The sequence below is a fragment of the Anolis carolinensis genome, chromosome 6, assembly GCF_035594765.1.
Source record: "Anolis carolinensis isolate JA03-04 chromosome 6, rAnoCar3.1.pri, whole genome shotgun sequence".
NCBI lineage: Eukaryota > Metazoa > Chordata > Lepidosauria > Squamata > Dactyloidae > Anolis > Anolis carolinensis.
The window spans coordinates 3,668,884-3,685,529 of NC_085846.1; the positions used below are offsets into that span (position 1 = coordinate 3,668,884).

Here is a 16,646-nt window from a genome sequence, read left to right on the forward strand (position 1 = left end):
CTTGTAAAATCATAACCTAATTTGACGTTTAATAGGCTTTTCCTTAATCCTTATTATCCAACATATTCGCTTATCCAACGTTCTGACGGCCCATTTATGTTGGATAAGTGAGACTCTACTGTATTAACAACTATTAGCTACCTCTGTAATAACTTACATAATAACATAATCAACTACCTGGATGAATTTAACTATATATGCATTTTAAATGTTATAATTCATGGTTTAATAGAGTTTAATTAGAGTTTTAATTAATGCGGTACTGTTTTATTGTTTATGGATTCTGTTACAGTAGAGTCTCACTTACCCAACACTCGCTTATCCAACATTCTGGATTATCCAACACATTTTTGTAGTCAATGTTTTCAATACATCATGATATTTTGGTGCTAAATTTGTAAATACAGTAATTAGTACATAGCATTACTGCGTATTGCACTACTTTTTCTGTCAAATTTGTTGTATAACATGATGTTTTGGTGCTTAACTTGTAAAATCATAACCTAATTTGACGTTTAATAGGCTTTTCCTTAATCCTTATTATCCAACATATTCGCTTATCCAACGTTCTGACGGCCCATTTATGTTGGATAAGTGAGACTCTATTATTTATTTATTTATTTATTTGCGACATTTATATACCGCCCTTCTCACCCCGAAGGGGACTCAGGGCGGTTTACAAGTATATATACATACAATATATTATATTATACAACTAAATCGCAATATTATTAGTAATATTGCATGTAATATAAATATACAATTATAATAGTGAATTATAATAATTATTACATTGTATTACATCATAATATTATTATTAATATTACATGTATATACAATGTATATACTACTGTATTAACAACTATTAGCTACCTCTGTAATAACTTACATAATAACATAATCAACTACCTGGACGAATTTAACTATATATGCATTTTAAATGTTATAATTCATGGTTTAATACAGTTTAATTAGAGTTTTAATTAATGCGGTACTGTTTTATTGTTTATGGATTCTGTTACTGTTTTATTGAATGTATTTTGGGCAATATAATTGCCGACTGTTGTAAGCCGCCCTGAGTCCCTCCGGGTGAGAAGGGCGGGGTAAAAGTGATGTAAATAAATAAATAAACAAATTCTTAGAATCAGAACAGACCCCAAGGGTCATGCAGCCAGGCAGGAAGACGCCATCCAAGCCCTCCTGATAGATGGCCATGCAGTCTGTTTAAAAACCTCCAGAGAAGGAGCCAGGAAACAGCACATTCCCCTGCCAATTATCTCTCACCATCAGCAAGTTCTTCCCAATGTTGAGGTGGAATCTCTTTTCCTCCAAACGAATCCATTGATCCATTGTGTCCTGGTCTCTGGAGCAGCTGAAAACAAGCTTGCCTCCTCCTCAATATGGCATCCCTTCAAATATTTAAACATAACCATCATGCCCCTTTTTCTCACTCAGCCTTCTTTTCTCCACCTCCATAAGCTGCTCCTTATAGGGTTTGGCTTCCAAACCTTGGTTGAAACATTTTGGTCTCTCTTCTCTGGACACTCCACCTTGTCCATATCCTTTTTGAATTGCCTTGCCCAGTAATGGACACTGTATTATACTAGGTGAAGTCTGACCAAAGTAAAATAGAAGAATACTATTACCGTATGTACTCGAGTATAAGCCGACCCGAATTTTACCACAAAAAACTGGAATAACTTATTGACCCGAGGACAAGCCAAGGGTGGAAAATGAAGCTACTGGTAAATACCAATAAAATGACATTAATCGAGGCATCAGTAGGTTAAATAATGTATATACAGTAGAGTCTCACTTATCCAACATAAACGGGCCGGCAGAACGTTGGATAAGCAAATATGTTGGATAATAAGGAGAGATTAAGGAGAAGCCTATTAAACATCAAATTAGGTTATGATTTTACAAATTAAGCACCAAAGCATCATGTTATACAACAAATTTGGCAGAAAAAGTAGTTCAATATGCAGTAATGCTACATAGTAATTACTGTATTTACGAATTTAGCACCAAAATATCATGATGTATTGAGAACATTGACTACAAAAATGCGTTGGATAATCCAGAACGTTGGATAAGCGAATGTGAGATAAGTGAGACTCTACTGTATATGGATACAGATATACAGTTACATGGATCTATATATATATAGGATTTGCAAAGACCTGCAAACATATGAGGGGAAAATTCATATATACAATTAATATACAGTAGAGTCTCACTTATCCAACATAAACGGGCCGGCAGAACGTTGGATAGGCGAATATGTTGGATAATAAGGAGAGACTAAGGAGAAGCCTATTAAACATCAAATTAGGTTATGATTTTACAAATGAAGCACCAAAACATCATGTTAGACAACAAATTTGGCAGAAAAAGTAGTTCAATATGCAGTAATGCTATGTAGTAATTACTGTATTTATGAATTTAGCACCAAAATATCATGATATATTGAAAACATTGACTACAAAAATGTGTTGGATAATCCAGAATGTTGGATAAGCGAGTGTTGGATAAGTGAGACTCTACTGTATATAGATAGATGCAGATATATAAGTACATAAGGACTGCAAATGCATGCAGGGGGTTAATGACTATTTCAGGGGGAAATGCTTTTATAAGATTAACTAGCTGTGCCCGGCCACGCGTTGCTGTGGCGTTGTCTGGTGGTGTTGGTGAGAAATTGTTGAGGTAGTGGTGGTATTGAATGTCTGTTGTATGGTTGTCTTTATGTTTAGTATGCACACTGAAGTGGATTATATGGCAGTGTGGACTCAAGAGAATCCAGTTCAAAGCAGATAATATAAGATTCTAAATGGGTTCTATAGCTGTGTGGAAGGGCCTTGAGTCTACACTGCCATATAATCCAGTTAAAATCTGATAATCTGTGGAAGAGGCCTAAGTGAGGCCTAACTGTGCCTGTCCCCTGGGCTGAGTAGGTTGCTAGGAGACCAAGTGGGCGGAGCTTAACCTTCAAACTGGCAGCAATTGGATAAAAACTATTATTCCTCTCCCTGTAATTAGGACTTTATTTTTCTTTTCTTTTTGTTGTATCAACCTAGAGGCGTGAATGATGGGTTGTGTTGTCAAATTTCGAGGTTGGGGGGCCTGTAGTTTTGTTGTTTTGTCCACTGCCCTGATGCCATCACTCTTTTATATATATAGATGGATATATATACAGTAGAGTCTCACTGCTAAGACTCCTAGATCCCTTTCTCAAGGACATATATATCTGTGCATTTCATGTTTATTGCCCAAGTGTAGGACCTTATCTTTCTCCTTGTTGACATTCCTTTCCTTAGGTCAATGTGAAGACGCTGAAGATTGGGCCGCTTTCCAAGGCGGGCTTCTACCTGGCCTTCCAAGATCAAGGGGCCTGCATGGCCCTCCTCTCCGTCCGGCTCTTCTTCAAGAAGTGCCCCTCGGTGACGGTCAACTTCACCCACTTCCAAGAGACGGTGCCGCGGGAGCTGGTCATGCCCGTCAGCGGTCAGTGTGTGGCCCACGCCGTCAAGGTCAGCGCTCGGCCCCTCAGCATGTACTGCCGGGAGGACGGGCAGTGGGCCGAGCAGACCATCACCGACTGCACCTGCGGGCCGGGGTACGAGCCCTCCGAGGAGAACACCAAGTGCCGAGGTGAGCAAAGGAAAGCAGATGAGAAGCAGGAAGGGATTTGAATACGGGGCAGCTCCCATTTTCCTGATTCCATTCGTCTACATTGGCTCTCACCTTGGTGCTCAGAATTTCAGAATTCTGCCAAAATTTATTTATTTATTTATTTATTACAATACTTATATCCTGCCCTTCTCGCCCATAGGGGACTCAGGGCGGCTTACAATAAAACACAATATAAAAATATTACAACAATTCCATCAATTAAAATTAAATATATGAAACATTGATAAAAATCTATATATATAAAAGGGCAATGAAATTTCGGCCTAGGACAGAACAACAAAACTACACATCCCAGAAACACTAAACTTGGCAGCACAACCCCTCATCCATGACTCTACGTTCATACAACAAAAAGAAAAGAAAAACAAAGTCCTAATTAGAGGGAGAGGAATAATTGTTTTTATTCCAATTGCTGCCAGTTAGAAGGCTAAGCTCCGCCCACTTGGTCTCCTAGCAACCCACTCAGCCCAGGGGACAGGCAGAGTTAGGCCTCACTTAGGCCTCTTCCACACTGCCTATAAAATACAGATTATCTGATTTTAACTGGATTATATGGCAGTGTAGACTCAAGGCCCTTCCACACTGCTATATAACCCATTTATAATGGACTTAATGTCAGGGGAAAAGCTTTACCCTTTACCTTAACTACCACCAATTCCTCAATACTTTATTTCCCAGACCACCAGACTTCGCCACAGCAACGCGTGGCCGGGCACAGCTAGTATACATATAAATATACAATTGGTGCAAGCCCAAAATACCTCTTTCCTTCTGCAGTCCTTCTCAAAATGGCTACCACATATACACGTGTCCCCTTTGGAGTGGGTCTGCAGAGGAAAACAGAGGTATTCAGGTGTTTTTTAAATTATTACTATTAGGAATTGCCATCCCAAAAGGCAATTTGTATGTATTTTTCTTCCTTGGTGCTCTTGCTATAGGCTACCCCCCTCCAGCAAACCGAAAATGCCTTAGTTTCCATGTACAGGTTTCCATGTACGGTCCTTCTCAAAATGTGAGGCACAAAGTGACTCAAAATACCCTTTTTGAATTGAGACGGCAGAGGCAAACAAAGTTATTGGGTATTTAGTTTGTTATTATTACAATGATGTGAGGTGTTTTGTTTAATATCTTATTAAAGATCTATCTATTACTTAACATTTTGTGTATTTAATTAGAATTAGGTCAGTTTGACCGCACTTCGACTGCCTTGGCTCAGTGCAATAGAATACTAGCAGTTGTCATTGTAATAATAATAATATTTAATAATATTTAATATTTAATAATATTTAAATATTAAATATTATTTAATAATATTAAATAATATGTAATATTTAATAACAAACCTGCAAAAGTATTGGAAAATGAGCACGCAAAAATACTGTGGGACTTCCGAATCCAGACTGACAAAGTTCTGGAACACAACATACCAGACATCACAGTTGTGGAAAAGAAAAAGGTTTGGATCATTGATGTTGCCATCCCAGGTGACAGTCGCATTGACGGAAAACAACAGGAAAAATTCAGCCGCTATCAGGACCTCAAGATTGAACTTCAAAGACTCTGGCAGAAACCAGTGCAGGTGGTCCCGGTGGTGATGGGCACACTGGGTGCCATGCCAAAAGATCTCAGCCGGCATTTGGAAACAATAGACATTGACAAAATCACGATCTGCCAACTGCAAAAGGCCACCCTGCTGGGATCTGCACGCATCATCCGAAAATACATCACACAGTCCTAGACACTTGGGAAGTGTTCGACTTGTGATTTTGAGATACGAAATCCAGCATATCTATCTTGTTTGCTGTGTCATACAATAAAATAATAATAATAATAATAATAATAATAATAATAATAATAATAATAATAATAACAATGATGTTATTCTTATATCCCATCCCATCTCCCCGAAGGGACTCGGGGCGGCTTACAACAGGGACAAGCCCGAAACGACATAGCAAGAAACATTACATTCTCAAAATAGAACAGCAAAATTAAAACATTCAACTGTAAACAAAATAACATAGTAACAATACTTAAAATCTGAGCAGATAAAATCAGAGTGAATAATGGAGGAATACGGAGACAGGTTCCATTAAAGGGCTGTATTATATGGAACTAGCTGTGCCCGGCCACGCGTTGCTGTGGCAAAGTGGTGGTGATATTGGTTAAAAATTGTTGTGTAATTTTTATTTGACGTTATTTGTATTTTTTAATTAATTTTATTGTAAGTTATCTTTTTATTTATTATATTTTATTATTTTCTTGTACTATTTTTAGTTATTTTTTGTTATTATACTATTTTATTGTATTAATTTTTTAGTGTTTTTAATTATTTTTTAGTGTTTTTTATTATTTTTATTGGGTTGCTAGGAGACCAAGTTGGAGGAGCTTAGCCTTCTAACTGGCAGCAATTGGATAAAAGCAATTATTCCTCTCCCTCTAATTAGGACTTTCTTTTTCTTTTCTTTTTGTTGTATCAACCTTGAGGCGTGGATGATGGGTTGTGTTGTCAAATTTCGAGGTTGGAGGGGCCTGTAGTTTTGTTGTTTTGTGAGTCGCCGTGATGCCATCACTCTTTTATATATATAGATACTAGCTGTGCCCGGCCACGCGTTGCTGTGGCGTTGTCTGGTGGTGTTGGTGAGAAATTGTTAAGGTAGTGGTGGTATTGAATGTCTGTTGTATGGTTGTCTTTATGTTTAGTATGCACACTGAAGTGGATTATATGGCAGTGTGGAGTCAAGATAATCCAGTTCAAAGCAGATAATTTAAGATTCTAAATGGGTTCTATAGCTGTGTGGAAGGGCCTTGAGTCTACACTGCCATATAATCCAGTTAAAATCTGATAATCTGTGGAAGAGGCCTAAGTGAGGCCTAACTGTGCCTGTCCCCTGGGCTGAGAAGGTTGCTAGGAGACCAAGTGGGCGGAGCGTAGCCTTCAAACTGGCAGCAATTGGATAAAAACTATTATTCTTCTCCCTGTAATTGGGACTTTATTTTTCTATTCTTTTTGTTGTATCAACCTAGAGCCGTGAATGATGGGGTGTGTTGTCAAATTTGGAGGTTGGGGGGCCTGTAGTTTTGTTGTTTTGTCCGCTGCCCTGATGCCATCACTCTTTTATATATATAGGAGGAACGGAGATAAAGTGCCATACAATTTTGTCAACATAGAAAAATAGGACTTGAGCCTTATCTGCCAAAGAGTATGGGGGTCTGATCAAACTACAACTCCATAGCATTGAGTTATTTCAGTTCAAACTGCATTCAACCTTCAGGCACCCACAAAGAAATAAATGCTGTGAGGACGGGGGAGTGTGAATCCAGAACATGATAAAGAGGAAAGTGAGATTCCCTCTTTAAAAACCCCATTCACTCTGCTCCATGTCGCTGCTTTCTCTCTCTGTTCTGTCCTTGGGAAGCGAGGGGTCTTTGAACTCCAGGCCGGCCGGCAACTGTGGGGCCGCTCGCTCGGTGGGGCTTGAAGAATGCCAAATATTTGTGGGGGGTCAAGAGTAACCAGCTTGCAGGCGGCTGCCTTTCTGCTGGCGGGTGGGTGGCTGGGAAGCGCCCCGGTGTCCTTGAACCCAATGGCCATTTTAAGCAGCACCGCCAGGCTGGGCAGCTTTTCAAAGGCAAACTCTCCAAAAGAAGGATGGGGGTCTCCGGATTGTTTGGATGAGGAGCGGGGTATGCTTGTTTGTTAGCACAGAGCTTGGGAAAGTAATGTGTTTTTTCCCCGGAATGGTGGCTCCCCTAACCTTCCAGAAAAGGTAACTTTTCCATGTCTCAAAGCTCTTAGCTTATTTATTTATTTGCTGCATTTATATCCTGCCCTTCTCAGAGCGGCTTACAAATAATATTTACATACAGCGTATTATAGCACTAGCACAGCACAACACTAGCACTATATACCAGCCTATTGCACAACACTACTATACTGTAATATTACCAATAATAATATATGTAATAAATAATATATAATTAATATTATTATATTGTATTAATATTGGTATTATATTGCATTACATTACAATATTATTATCAATATTACATGTATATACAATATATTGGGAGCCCCAGTGGCAAAGTGTGTTAAAGCACTGAGCTGCTGAACTTGCAGACCGAAAGGTCCCAGGTTCAAATCCCGGGAGCGGAGTGAGCGCCTGCTGTTAGCTCCAGCTTCTGCCAACCTAGCAGTTGGAAAACATGCAAATGTGAGTAGATCAATAGGTACCGCTACAGCGGGAAGATAACGGTGCTCCATGCAGTCATGCCACATGACCTTGGAGGTGTCTACGGACAACGCCGGCTCTTCAGCTTAGAAATGGAGATGAGCTCCAACCCCCAGAGTCAGACATGACTGGACTTAACGTCAGGGGAAACCTTTACCTTTGCCTTTATACAATATATTAATTATTATTAATATAATAATATTACGTATATATTATATTACATTATAATTAATTATAATTAATATATTAATCTTGGATATGTTTAAAATTTTATATAATGTGATTTTATTTTGTAATGGTATTTGCGTTTATATGAATTGTTGTTTTGTACACTGTTTTTAGGCATTGAATTTTTGCCTATTTATTGTAAGCCGCCTTGAGTCCCCCGGGGAGAAAGGCGGGGTAAAAATGATGTAAATAAATATAAATATAAGTTATTTATTTTTGTATATTATATTGTATACAATATTATATATATATATATATATACATATACACACTCACACACACATACACACACATATACATAATATGCTTGGCACTTTTTGGAAGTCACGTGTCTTCTTTTATAGACTCTATCTGTCTACTCTGCTGAATGAATGCCGTTTGACACCAGCATGGCTCAATGCTATGAAACCCTGGGAGTTGTACCTTCACAAGGTCTTGAGTCTCTTCTGCCCGAGAGTGCTGGTGTCCCATCACACTAGATCAGTGCGGATTACAATACAGCCAAAACACATAGATAAAAACATAAGACCATTATAACACACATATATTAAGACTAGAGATTGAAGCTGCATTCAGATCATTCATACCAATCAACATAACCATGCACAACAGTAATAATAACGGAATTTTCGGTACAGTTAGAGCATTACTGTTTCTATAAATAAATATGAGAGTCAGCAATAGATGAATTCCAAGTAGGAGTCCCTGTCTGGTTGAACAGGAGCCCTTTGTTAAAAGAAAGAAGAGTTACAAAGCCAAGGACATGCAGAGGAACGCCTGGCAGAGAATACACATCTGGGATAAGCCAGTGCTTTAAAATCCTACCAAAAAACAGCTTGGAAGGAGTTCACTGAACTTTATGCTTAGCTAGCACCATTGTGGCTTCCTCTTTCCGCAAATGAGGAATTAAATTCTTGTTTCTTCCTTCTTAATTGGTTTTCTTTCTTTTCTTTTTTTTTTGCTACTGTGACTGACAGTTTTAGTGTAATCATGGAATCATAAGAGTTGGAAGAGACCTCACAGACCATCCAGTCCAACCCCATCCTGCCAAGAAGTAGGAAGATCACATTCAAAGCACCCCTGACAGATGGCCATCCAGCCTCTGCTTAAAAGCCTCCAAAGAAGGAGACTCCACCACACTGAGGGCTCGTGTGATAAAACTACAGCTCCCAATATTCCATAGCATTTCTCCAAGTGGGCTCAATTTGCATTCATTCGGCAGCAGAGATGCTCCCTTTGTGTGTGTATTTGCAACAAAATGTGCACATATGCAAGTTTGTATCACTGGGTTGCTGTGAGTTTTCTGGGCAAGTGATTTCCAACCCAGTGGTTCAGGCCATGAAAGCCTTTGACAACACAAGTTAGTATCACTTTATAAGAAACTAGCTGTGCCCGGCCACGCGTTGCTGTAGCGAAGTATGGTGAGATGGGAAATAAAGTATTGAGGAATTGGTGGTAGTTAAGGTCAAGGGTAAAGGTGTGGAGTCCAGATAATCCAGTTAAAGCAGATAATATAAGATTATAAATGGGTTCTATAGCTGTGTGGAAGGGCCTTGAGTCTACACTGCCATCTAATCCAGTTAAAATCAGATAATCTGTATTTTATAGGCAGTGTGGAAGAGGCCTTAGTGAGGCCTAACTCTGCCTGTCCCCTGGGTGAGTGGGTTGCTAGGAGACTAAGTGGGCGGAGCTTAGCCTTCTAACTGGCAGCAATTGGATAAAAACAATTCTTCCTCTCCCTCTAATTAGGACTTTATTTTTCTTTTCTTTTTGTTGTATCAACCTAGAGGCGTGGATTATGGGTTGTGTTGTCAATTTTTGAGGTTGTGGGGTGTTTAGTTTTGTTGTTTTGGCGGTCGCCAGGATTCCATCACTCTTTTATATATATAGATATGAGTGTCCGCGATCCTGATTCTGACCATGTCGAATTGACTGGGAAGTTTCTCTGTTCAGCAAGTGAAAATACGGATTTTGGAATATTTTTTAAAACTCCTGATTACTCATCTGTCAGCCAACTTTTCCAGCTGCTTTTAAAATGTCCTGGTTTCTCTTTCTGCCTCCTTTATCCTCAGCTTAATTCGGCTGCTGCAAATTGAATTTTAAAAAGCCTGCATATTTTACCAGGTTCGGGCAGGAAGGAAAAAGAGTTCATAGCCCTCCATTATGGTCCTCATTTTGTAGAATATTGTTGATGTGACTGTAGGATCCATCTTGAAACTCGGCTTTTCTCTCTCCTGTCGCGCCTCAGGTTAGCTTCACCTTCCTAAAGACACCAGGCTGCACACAGAACGTAATGTTTTGTAGTTTATTAGAAAATAGGGAAAAGATAGTTCATAAAACGTAAAGAGTTCCAAAAGATAGTTACAAAAACAAGGCTGTTAGAAACAAATCCATAGAATCATTAGGCATGAAACAAAGTCCTTTCAAAAGAAGCCAAAGACCCAGAAATGAGAATACAGCCAGGCTATACGATAACACAGGAAAGCAGGTTTGGTTCTTGATTCAAGCAAGGAAATTGCTTTGACAAAGATTTCCCTCTCAGCAGACTGTTTTAATAGTATGTCATGAAGGCATTTCTTTGTCCGTTGACCTCCCTCTTATTTGCTATTCTGAGACTTCTGCGCAACCCCCGAAATTCTAAATGAGACGCGGCCTCATCGTCAAGGCCACAGGGCTCGTTAGTGTTGTTATCATATGTCTTTCTCACCGAGTTTTAACTTAGTGTTCATGTGGCCTGCCCTGGTTTTTATTGCTTTTTCTGAATTTTGGGTTGTAATGTATGTTATTATTTATTGTATGTGTTATGATATGCTGTTTTATATTCTGTCATATTGTATGGTTTCGGGTATGGCCCTATGTAAGCCGCCCGGAGTCCCCGTTGGGGAGATGGTGGCGGGGTATAAATGAAGTTTTTTATTATTATTGACACAACGACGTTGTATGACACAGCAAACAAGATAGATATGCTGGGTTTCGTTTCACAAAATCACAAGTCGAACACTTCCCAAGTGTCTAGGACTGTGTGATGTATTTTCGGATGATGCGTGCAGATCCCAGCAGGGTGGCCTTTTGCAGTTGGCAGATCGTAATTTTGTCAATGCCTATTGTTTCCAAATGCCGGCTGAGATCTTTCGGCACGGCACCCAGTGTGCCCATCACCACCGGGACCACCTGCACTGGTTTCTGCCAGAGTCTTTGAAGTTCAATCTTGAGGTCCTGAGAGCGGCTGAGTTTTTCCTGTTGTTTTTCGTCAATGCGACTGTCACCTGGGATGGAGACATCAATTATCCAAACCTTGTTCTTTTCCACAACTGTGATGTCTGGTGTGTTGTGTTCCAGAACTTTGTCAGTCTGGATTCGGAAGTCCCACAGTATCTTTGCGTGCTCATTTTCCACAACCTTTGCAGGTTTGTGATCCCACCAGTTCTTTACTGCTGGGAGGTGGTCCATGAGGCATAAGTTCCAATGAATCATTTGGGCCACATAGTTGTGCCTCTGTTTGTATTCTGTCTGTGCAATTTTCTTACAGCAGCTGAGGATATGATCAATGGTTTCGTCGGTTTCCTTGCACAGTCTGCATTTTGGGTCATCAGCTGATTTTTCGATCTTGGCCTTGATTGCCTTTGTTCTGATGTCTTGCTCCTGGGCTGCAAGGATCAGGCCTTCTGTCTCCTTCTTCAGAGTCCCATTCGTGAGCCAGAGCCAGGTCTTCTATTATTATTATTATTATTATTATTATTAATGGTCTTTGTTCTGATGGCTTGCTCCTGGGCTGCAAGGATCAGGCCTTCTGTCTCCTTCTTCAGGGTCCCATTCGTGAGCCAGAGCCAGGTCTTCTATTATTATTATTATTATTATTATTATTATTATTATTAATTGCCTTTGTCCTGATGGCTTGCTCCTGGGCTGCAAGGATCAGGCCTTCTGTCTCCTTCTTCAGGGTCCCATTCGTGAGCCAGAGCCAGGTCTTCTATTATTATTATTATTATTATTATTATTATTATTATTATTAATTGCCTTTGTCCTGATGTCTTGCTCCTGGGCTGCAAGGATCAGGCCTTCTGTCTCCTTCTTCAGGGTCCCATTCGTAAGCCAGAGCCAGGTCTTCTATTATTATTATTATTATTATTATTATTATTATTATTATTATTATTAATTGCCTTTGTCCTGATGTCTTGCTCCTGGGCTGCAAGGATCAGGCCTTCTGTCTCCTTCTTCAGGGTCCCATTCGTGAGCCAGAGCCAGGTCTTCTATTATTATTATTATTATTATTATTATTATTAATTGCCTTTGTCCTGATGGCTTGCTCCTGGGCTGCAAGGATCAGGCCTTCTGTCTCCTTCTTCAGGGTCCCATTCGTGAGCCAGAGCCAGGTCTTCTATTATTATTATTATTATTATTATTATTATTATTATTATTAATTGCCTTTGTCCTGATGTCTTGCTCCTGGGCTGCAAGGATCAGGCCTTCTGTCTCCTTCTTCAGGGTCCCATTCGTAAGCCAGAGCCAGGTCTTCTATTATTATTATTATTATTATTATTATTATTATTATTATTATTATTAATTGCCTTTGTCCTGATGTCTTGCTCCTGGGCTGCAAGGATCAGGCCTTCTGTCTCCTTCTTCAGGGTCCCATTCGTGAGCCAGAGCCAGGTCTTCTATTATTATTATTATTATTATTATTATTATTAATTGCCTTTGTTCTGATGTCTTGCTCCTGGGCTGCAAGGATCAGGCCTTCTGTCTCCTTCTTCAGGGTCCCATTCGTGAGCCAGAGCCAGGTCTTCTATTATTATTATTATTATTATTATTATTATTATTATTAATTGCCTTTGTCCTGATGTCTTGCTCCTGGGCTGCAAGGATCAGGCCTTCTGTCTCCTTCTTCAGGGTCCCATTCGTGAGCCAGAGCCAGGTCTTCTATTATTATTATTATTATTATTATTATTATTATTATTATTATTAATTGCCTTTGTCCTGATGTCTTGCTCCTGGGCTGCAAGGATCAGGCCTTCTGTCTCCTTCTTCAGGGTCCCATTCGTAAGCCAGAGCCAGGTCTTCTATTATTATTATTATTATTATTATTATTATTATTATTATTATTAATTGCCTTTGTCCTGATGTCTTGCTCCTGGGCTGCAAGGATCAGGCCTTCTGTCTCCTTCTTCAGGGTCCCATTCGTGAGCCAGAGCCAGGTCTTCTATTATTATTATTATTATTATTATTATTATTAATTGCCTTTGTCCTGATGTCTTGCTCCTGGGCTGCAAGGATCAGGCCTTCTGTCTCCTTCTTCAGGGTCCCATTCGTGAGCCAGAGCCAGGTCTTCTATTATTATTATTATTATTATTATTATTATTAATTGCCTTTGTCCTGATGTCTTGCTCCTGGGCTGCAAGGATCAGGCCTTCTGTCTCCTTCTTCAGAGTCCCATTCGTGAGCCAGAGCCAGGTCTTCTATTATTATTATTATTATTATTATTATTAATGGTCTTTGTTCTGATGGCTTGCTCCTGGGCTGCAAGGATCAGGCCTTCTGTCTCCTTCTTCAGGGTCCCATTCGTGAGCCAGAGCCAGGTCTTCTATTATTATTATTATTATTATTATTATTATTATTAATTGCCTTTGTCCTGATGGCTTGCTCCTGGGCTGCAAGGATCAGGCCTTCTGTCTCCTTCTTCAGGGTCCCATTCGTGAGCCAGAGCCAGGTCTTCTATTATTATTATTATTATTATTATTATTATTATTATTATTAATTGCCTTTGTCCTGATGTCTTGCTCCTGGGCTGCAAGGATCAGGCCTTCTGTCTCCTTCTTCAGGGTCCCATTCGTGAGCCAGAGCCAGGTCTTCTATTATTATTATTATTATTATTATTATTATTATTATTATTATTATTAATTGCCTTTGTCCTGATGTCTTGCTCCTGGGCTGCAAGGATCAGGCCGTCTGTCTCCTTCTTCAGGGTCCCATTCGTGAGCCAGAGCCAGGTCTTCTATTATTATTATTATTATTATTATTATTATTATTATTATTAATGGCCTTTGTCCTGATGTCTTGCTCCTGGGCTGCAAGGATCAGGCCTTCTGTCTCCTTCTTCAGGGTCCCATTCGTGAGCCAGAGCCAGGTCTTCTATTATTATTATTATTATTATTATTATTATTATTATTATTAATTGCCTTTGTCCTGATGGCTTGCTCCTGGGCTGCAAGGATCAGGCCTTCTGTCTCCTTCTTCAGGGTCCCATTCGTGAGCCAGAGCCAGGTCTTCTATTATTATTATTATTATTATTATTATTATTATTATTATTATTATTAATTGCCTTTGTCCTGATGTCTTGCTCCTGGGCTGCAAGGATCAGGCCTTCTGTCTCCTTCTTCAGGGTCCCATTCGTGAGCCAGAGCCAGGTCTTCTCCTTATCAGCTTTTCCTTCAATTTTGTCAAGGAACTTTCCATGCAATGTTTTGTTGTGCCAGCTGTCAGCTCTAGTTTGTAGTGCGGTTTTCTTGTACTGGTTTTTTGTCTGCTGTGCTTTGAGGAGTTTCTGATTTTTGACTTTATTATTATTATTATTATTATCAGGCTGAGACTGGGAACTGCTCTCCCTTTCTGCTACTTGCACCTGAAAACCATCATCAGTAACAACATCATTTCTTCCCGTGGGAAAGCCTCCCTGCTCCTCATCTCCCACAGCAGGAACACTCTGCACCTGAATCCCATAATTCCCATCTTGAAACTCATCCTGAACCTGAATCTCATCATCATGCACTTGCATCCCAGAATCCTCATCAAAGTCATACGAAGGCTGAGTCACAACATCTCCTTTCTTCTTCCGCTTGCAGCCTGTGCGCCAGGGATGTTCAAGCCCACCCAGGGCGAGGGGGCCTGCCAGCCCTGCCCCTCCTACAGCAACTCCCAGGTCCCGGGTTCCAGCGAGTGTGCCTGCCGGGTGGGCTTCTTCCGGACGGAGAAGGACCCCGTGACCAAATCATGCACCAGTGAGTGATGGGAGATGGGAAGGGTATTTGTCATGGCCATGGTTGTTTTCAAGGCCTTTCCAGCACAATTGCATTGGACTTTCTTGCCTAGATTTCTTCAGAGAGGGTTTGCTGTTGCCTTCCTCTGAGACTGAGAGAGTGTGATTATTGCTGGTATTATTATCAGTATTGATTATTTTAATTTTAGGTCTCTTGTCTTTTAGTCTTCGTGTTATAAAGGTTTTATGTTTTTCTTGATGTGTTTCTACTGCATTGCGTCCTGCTTTGAATCTGCAGGAGAGATGATGAAGAAATATAACAACATTAATTGATGATTTTGATGTACTTTGATCTTAAATCTACATCTTTTAAGATATATAAAGGTCTTGAGTCCTTATCTGTGTATTTTCATCTGTGTGCTATATCTATGTACAGTAGAGTCTCACTTATCCAACATTCGCTTATCCAAAGTTCTGGATTATCCAACACATTTTTGTAGTCAATGTTTTCAATATATCATGATATTTTGGTGCTAAATTTGTAAATGCAGTAATTACTACATAGCATTACTGCGTATTGAACTACTATTTCTGTCAAATTTGTTTTATAACATGATGTTTTGGTGCTTAATTTGTAAAATCATAACCTATTTTGATGTTTAATAGGCTTCCCCTTAATCTCTCCTTATTATCCAACATATTCGCTTATCCAATGTTCTGCCGGCCCGTTTAGCTTGGATAAGTGAGACTCTACTTACTTTAATCTTAAATCTACATCTTTTAAGATATATGTTATAAAGGTCTTGAGTCTTTATCTGTGTATTTTCATCTGTGTGTTATATCTATGTATTGTAAAATAGATAGCTGAAACAGATAAAATGAGAACATTATAGCACATACATTAAAATATACGTCATTGGGTAGAGAAGGCAAAGAAATATTTTTTTCTGTTAATGCTATTGGTATGAATGATTTTAATAAGCATTAATCTTAAGTCTGAGTTTTTTATATCTGTGTTATAAGAGTCTAATGTTTTAACTATGTTGTATGCTGCCTCAAGCTTTGAAGGAGGTGGCTAATAAATACATTATTTTTATAATTATTATTGGGATGAATGATTTCAACTTGCTTTATTCTTAGATCTGTCTTTTTAAATATGAGTTATATTGACCTTATTTTTTACCTTTCTGTTTTAAGTATGTTGTACCCAGTCTTGATCTGTGAGGAAAGGTGGCAAAAAAGTATTAAGACTTCTATTATTTATTTATTACATATTTATTTATTACATGCATTTATACCCCGCCCTTCTCCCCGAGGGGACTCAGAGCGGCTTACATTCTGCCACGAGGGCCAGCAACAAATATACTATAAAAACAAAACAATTAAAACGTGATAAAAACATGATAAAAACATGATAAAACGTATACAGAAATTAAAATGCTGCAAGGCAGCGATATTGCACTATCCTCAGTCATTCACTACTGCTACAATTACAGATTTGCGACCCGATTACAACA

At 39.2% G+C, this 16,646-nt stretch overlaps 1 protein-coding gene across 5 annotated transcripts in view; it reads left to right on the plus strand.

Moving 5' to 3' along the window:
- Positions 1-16,646, plus strand: part of ephb4 (EPH receptor B4) — a 114,695-nt gene that overhangs the window by 72,624 nt on the left and 25,425 nt on the right. For all 5 annotated transcript variants that reach the window (XM_062957444.1, XM_062957448.1, XM_062957445.1 and 2 more), the window contains 2 exons: positions 3,321-3,654; positions 14,996-15,151. In XM_062957444.1, the coding sequence (XP_062813514.1) occupies positions 3,321-3,654; positions 14,996-15,151 (490 nt within the window). The remainder of the gene's footprint in view (positions 1-3,320; positions 3,655-14,995; positions 15,152-16,646) is intronic.